Source organism: Juglans regia, chromosome 10, assembly GCF_001411555.2.
Source record: "Juglans regia cultivar Chandler chromosome 10, Walnut 2.0, whole genome shotgun sequence".
In the NCBI taxonomy this organism is placed as follows: domain Eukaryota; kingdom Viridiplantae; phylum Streptophyta; class Magnoliopsida; order Fagales; family Juglandaceae; genus Juglans; species Juglans regia.
In genome coordinates, this window is record NC_049910.1 from 29105462 (window position 1) to 29111449 (window position 5988).

At 32.8% G+C, this 5988-nt stretch overlaps 1 protein-coding gene across 1 annotated transcript; it reads right to left on the reverse strand.

Moving 5' to 3' along the window:
- Nucleotides 1–315: 315 nt before the first annotated feature.
- LOC108989101 (1-aminocyclopropane-1-carboxylate oxidase 1-like) lies at nucleotides 316–1637 on the reverse strand. Its single transcript, XM_018962606.2, has 3 exons — nucleotides 1510–1637; nucleotides 1186–1409; nucleotides 316–991 (listed from the first exon to the last, which is right to left on the reverse strand). Exons 1-3 carry the CDS (start codon nucleotides 1609–1611, stop codon nucleotides 397–399), a joined length of 921 nt encoding a protein of 306 aa, XP_018818151.2. The 5' UTR covers nucleotides 1612–1637; the 3' UTR covers nucleotides 316–396.
- Nucleotides 1638–5988: the final 4351 nt, after the last annotated feature.

The window sequence follows — 5988 nt, forward strand, 5'->3', positions numbered from 1 at the left end:
AACCCAATTCAACTTAAAAGGAAACAAAGAAAACCTCCCCAAATCTCTTGATTCATGATGTTGCTTTGTGCTTAATTTGTCCATTATTAAATTAGGTTTTTTTTTTTTTTTTTTAAATAAAATGCCATCTATGCTTTTGTAGTTTTAGATTCGACCCTTATGTTTTTACATGTATTAGCAGCTTTACCATTGTCACATTGATGGTTTTGATTACGTTCAGAATCATTGGACTAAAGGAATAAATGCTTCATATATACCTTCCCTCTATTGAGAGTCGGAAAACATAATATTTTCACTGGCAGCACAAAAAACACATGACGAAGAAAACAATAACAAACTCTGAAAACCAAACCCAAGATCAGTGTGATCCAGACATATTCTAAATGATATGTAGTTTCAGGCAATTACATGATGGTGACCATTAGTCATGTTCTTCATAGACTCAAATCTGGGACCCTTGTCGGAGAACTTTGTGGTGGCATAAAGCTTGAGGTAATCTTGAAAACGGACGTGGTTGGGATATAAGAGTTTTGGAGCTGGAGAGATGATGGCATCACCAGCAGGATTGTAGAAGGTTGCAATGGAAAGTCTGCTCCCATTTTTGTCAGCCATGACTCTGTGCAAAGCACTTTTATAACTTCCATTGCTCAAAATTTCCAGTTGATCTCCTATGTTCACAAAGATGGTGTTGTTCTTGGATGGTGGAATCTCTACCCATTCCCCATCTTTGAAAAATTCAAGACCTGGGACTTGGTCATCTTGGAGTAAGAGTATAATCCCACCAGCATCAGTGTGCTCTCGAAGTCCTCTAACAAGTTCTGGATGTGGACACTGAGGGTACTTCGCCACTTTCGTCCCCACAGAAGGGCCTTTATTCCCTGAGAATGCTTCCATTATGTGACCCTTTTCCAAACCAAGATTCTCGCACATGAGCTCAGAAAGCTTCTCTGCCAGCTTAACCAGTTGAGCAATGTACTCATCCATTGCTTCCCTGAATTATATATGCACAATATCAGTCAATATGCATACACAGATAGACACACACACATATATACACACACACACATATACATATGCATACATATACACATATATTATAAGAAATGTCAATGAGCCCGAACGTTTAAATTGATGAGAAGAAGTAAATTTAGTCATTTAATTATATTATAACAGATCAATATTCACCGTAGGTCCTCGGAGAAGTTTGAGATTTCATTGATGTTAGATGTTGGGCGATGCCAAATGAAAAAGCTGCTTTCCCAGTCTATATCAGAGGTATTTCCTTGGTTTTGTATGGTTTTAGCTATCGTGGATTTGTAGAAGCTTTCCTTCAAGTTTTCCTCATAGTGTCCATTTACCAAGTGCTTCACCTTCTCCATCAGCTCTTTATCAATGCCATGATTCTCAACCTGCATAAGCGATATTTTCATTAGAATGAATGGTAATTTGATATACAATTTAGACTATAAAGCACAATATATATAAGAAGAAGAGCTCGATCCTCTTTACTTGAAAGAAGCCCCATTTTTCACAAGCATGGTGCAGAAGCTCCATTGTCTTGCTCCTTTTCTCACCATTGAGCTCATTAAAATCTACCAAAGGGATCTCCATCTCTTCCTCTCTATTTCTGATTGCAAAAAATAGGTTACTCCAGGAGGGTATATATAGGCTTATACAGGGAATATTTACCACTACTGTAATTGGAGGGCTGTTGGAATCCAAGATATGGTAGTTATAGATTAACCAGAACCTGCTGAAAATAAATAAATAAATAAATAAACTATTTGGGTCAGCTTTGAAAATCACGAGGCTGTTAATAAACAAGTCCAACTCCACTAACCCCTACCATGTGATTCTGTGTGCTTGTCTATATCTTTAGATCAATTAGTCAATCAAATTCTCCCTTCTAAACTAAGTTTTGTCTCTTTCATTTTTCTAAGAAAAACTTTCCCTTATCGGTTGATTCTCCCCATGTAATTCCCATCATGATTTGCTCTCTCTGATCTCTCTCTCTCTCTCGCCCTTTTTTCTCTGTACAGAAAAAGGTCCACCACGCTTTATTTTATGCACTCTCTTTTGGGAAACATACTATGGTGGTTAATTTGTTCTTGGACTTTGAATAATCATTATAAACAAAACAATGGGCAGTTTGGCACTGAACATGTTTGCTCTCAAACAATAAATGAAAACAGGGAGCGGAAAATCTTGGTCAATGGGCGCTATATAGCTTTTGGCTGCAAGTTAGCTGTTGCATGACTAAAATTTCTATGGTCAAAACTATAGACTCCATACGTGTCCAAGATTTCAACCCGTTGCCAAACTTTATTTGATCAAACTACTCACAAGAAATTTCTACGAAACAGGGCAGGTTTGGTAACCAAAATAAAACACAAAATTCTCATCTCATCTCATCTCATCATTACACATTTTTCAAATCTCCATACAAAATATAATAAACAATTCAACGTTTTCAAATCCCAATACACATTTTTCAAATTCCAAAACAATAATAATATTAAAACATAATATTTTAAACTTCAAAACAAAACACAAAATTCTCATCTCACTCCTCAAACCTGCCCCATATATATGTTTAGAGAAATGCTTTAGATTCCGAATTTGGAATCCAAAAAATGTCCCGAATGGAATTTTTTTTTTTTTTTACAAAATGATTAAAAAAATATTTTTTAATGATGTTGTGAATTTTTTATTTTTTTAAAAAATATTTATGATGATTAAAAAATACATAAAAAAAAAAAAAAAAATTTTACTCTTTTCAAAATAATTTTTAGATCCCGAATTCGGGATCCGTAACAAGACTCATATGTTTAATTTGTTTGGGTTTTAGTAAGTGTCCTTGTCTATCTTTGCAGAAGGCATGCAAACTTAAATGGTAGACATGATTTTTTGTTTTTCATCCTTGGTCAGTGCTATATCACAGTCTCATCATGTCGACATACATATGGATCTAAGCAGAAAATCTATCAGAAAAAGTCTTAAAGGCTTTGACAGATTGGATATATATCTACTTCACGTGGTTTTTCACTCATGCAAGCAATTCTTATAGGCATGGATTGAGGGGAGAGATCGATATTTTTTAATGGAAATATAACAACAATTTAGACATATAATACTAATGATGACGTATAGATCAGACCCAAGTAAACACCTCAAGGCAGATAACATATATAGAGGGAAGAAATAAAATTATATAAAGAGAAATTTGGCCAATAACTGATCATGATATAATTCCCTGTAATACGACAAACTTGAATTAAATTAAATCTAGTCCATCTATTATAAATTTCGTCCATATGACTCAACAGATCAATACACATCGCCGCGACATGTACATAAGAATACTACGTGAAAAAACTCCATTTTTTAATATTTAAAAATATACTGATTTTTTTTTTTAAAAAAAAATACTTTATAAAAAAAAATTTAAAATGTTTATAAAAAAAAAAAGAGAGATTGGACCAGCCACACTGGAGTCAAATCCTGCCCCCTGGCCTCATGGTGGTCCTAGCTTCGAAGCCACCATGACTACCCCTTGACCACCACCATGTTGTTCCTTTCCGGGGCCACAAGTAACCAAATCCACGCGACTCGACCACCATGTGGTGGCCTGAAATGAGCCACCAAGTGGTGTCTGTGGACCACCCACGAGGTGGCCAAGATCTCGGTCACTACAAGGTGGCTAGATTTGACCCTGGTGGCTGGTGGTGACGATGACTTTTCTCCCATCCTCACTTTTTTTATTTACTTATTTTATTTTTGTAAATAAAAATACTTTTAAAAAATTCTCTATATTTCTCTTAATTTAAAGAATAAAAATTTTCACGTGATAATCTTACAGGCTATCATGTATATTCTGTCAGATGGACGTACGGAATTGATAACCAATGGACTAGATTTCAAATTTGTCGTAGCATGGGGGGCCGATTACTGTCCAAAGTTCTTACTTCTCTTACATATATAAAAATGGGGAAATGGCTTGTAAAGAACACTTCCGCGACTATGCGCATGTGGCATAGGGTGCATATGGTCATTGATGTAAAGTTTAAAGTCCCTTAAACGTACAAAAATCAATAACGTGTAGTTTGGATAGTAAAAATATTTTATTTTATTTATTATTATTATTATAATTTTTTTAAAATTTAATCTATATAAAATATAATAAACAATTCAATTTTTTCAAATCTTAAAATAATAATAATATTAAAAAATAATATTCTAACAATATTTCATTTAACTTTTTACTTTTATCTAAAATTATCTCATCTCATCTTAATTTCAAAATCTCACCTAAATCTACCTATTTTCATGAATTTAATTTTTTAGAACAAGAAGTAATTCATATGATATCACTATAATTTTATATTTCATCACATTAATTAATTAAATATACTCCATGCTGGATCTACTTTTTGATAGAAGAGTTTAGCCCAAATACAAGCTGGGAAAATGCTTAGGTTATAATATAAAAAAAAAAAAAATTTATATTTACCCATAATCAATATAAACTTTTGGAATAAAGGATGAGTTAACACCACTACCATTGCACTCGAGACTTATGCCTTGCTGATTAATTAATTAACACACTCAACTAAAAAGATATGGCACACTAATTACGTAAGGTACTGAAGAGAATCATAACAAAAGACTTTGTATAAAGTAGATCGATCGAGTATATGGCTAAAAGGGGACATGGAAACCTAGTTAGCCCTTTTATCTATTTTTTCACTAATCAGCAAAAAGAGAGAATGAAAGATTTCATTGACTGATCTGAAACCGACAACATGGTCCACAGACAATTTTCAAGACTTTTGGATGCCCTTTAATTTCTTGTTTTTAATGCAAATAATAATAATATATTAATGATGATCATCACAACTAACATTCATATAAATATATATATATATATATATATATATATATACTGCATGGTTTCGATCTTTATTAATTAGACTACGATTTAGTTTGCAATATGTTACCTTTTTTTTTTTTTTTTAATACTAAAATTTCACTTTTATTGTTCGCAACTGTGGAGCTGTCCATTCCAAGGGGAAATAATTAGTACTAAAAAGGAGAGAATTTTTCTGTAAAGCATATAAAAGATCAGATAGATCTGAAATTTTCATATTTTATATCTTCTGATGAATGGTCTGTTAAAATAATGTTCGAAATCATTCCCAAGAATGCATCCAAGGTTCGAATTCAGAAGGAAAAAAAAAAGATCATTAGTAAACTGCTGGCCTTGAAATGAGGCCCCCATCCACTTTCATGGACTGCGTTCCCAGTTTTCACTGAGCTTTGATACATCCACGGGCTGATCGACGACGATCCACGGGCTGTGAAATTGTCAGTTTTTTAATTTTGTTTCAGGCAGGCCAATATTTCAACCTTATTAACAAGGCATTTAGAAGATTATTAGAACCCACTCCTAGATATATAGCACGAAAAAGAAAGCACCATATCACCACGCAAGTTCCTATCTATTTATATATATATATATATATATATCATAGATGCTTTAATTATAAACATATTAATTACTCGAACCCTTCTATCTCCAGTCAGTGGTTGATGGGGATTTGCCACTTTAAATGCCTTTTGATGAAAGTTAAGAATTATGATAAATAATATCCAAAAAATAAATATTAACTTGTCAAGTCCATTAATCTATCATAATATCACATTACCATAATATTAGTAATTAATACATTTTGAAGCGAGTTCTAAGATATGCTCGAGAGCTTGAAGGGTGTCTTCATAGATGAAGCCAAGATTATAAGTTTAGATTAGATCAATGAATAGTTGTTGAGTTGAAACTTTTTAAGAACATCATTGATAAATTGAGAAACAACAAATAGTAAATTATAAGAAAAAAGAATGTTTGAATTTACATTCTTCCAAGAAAATTGATAATTTTACATCTAATATTTTTATATGTTACAATTAAAAGAAGCTCATGAGCAATGGAAA

Coding starts and splice junctions, on each gene's coding strand:
- LOC108989101 (XM_018962606.2), bottom strand. CDS start 1,611: ATGGAGATCCCTTTGGTAGATTTTAATGAGCTCAATGGTGAGAAAAGG. Junction 1,410..1,509: donor AAAAATGGGGCTTCTTTCAA/GTAAAGAGGATC, acceptor TCGCTTATGCAG/GTTGAGAATCATGGCATTGA. Junction 992..1,185: donor AACTTCTCCGAGGACCTACG/GTGAATATTGAT, acceptor TATATAATTCAG/GGAAGCAATGGATGAGTACA.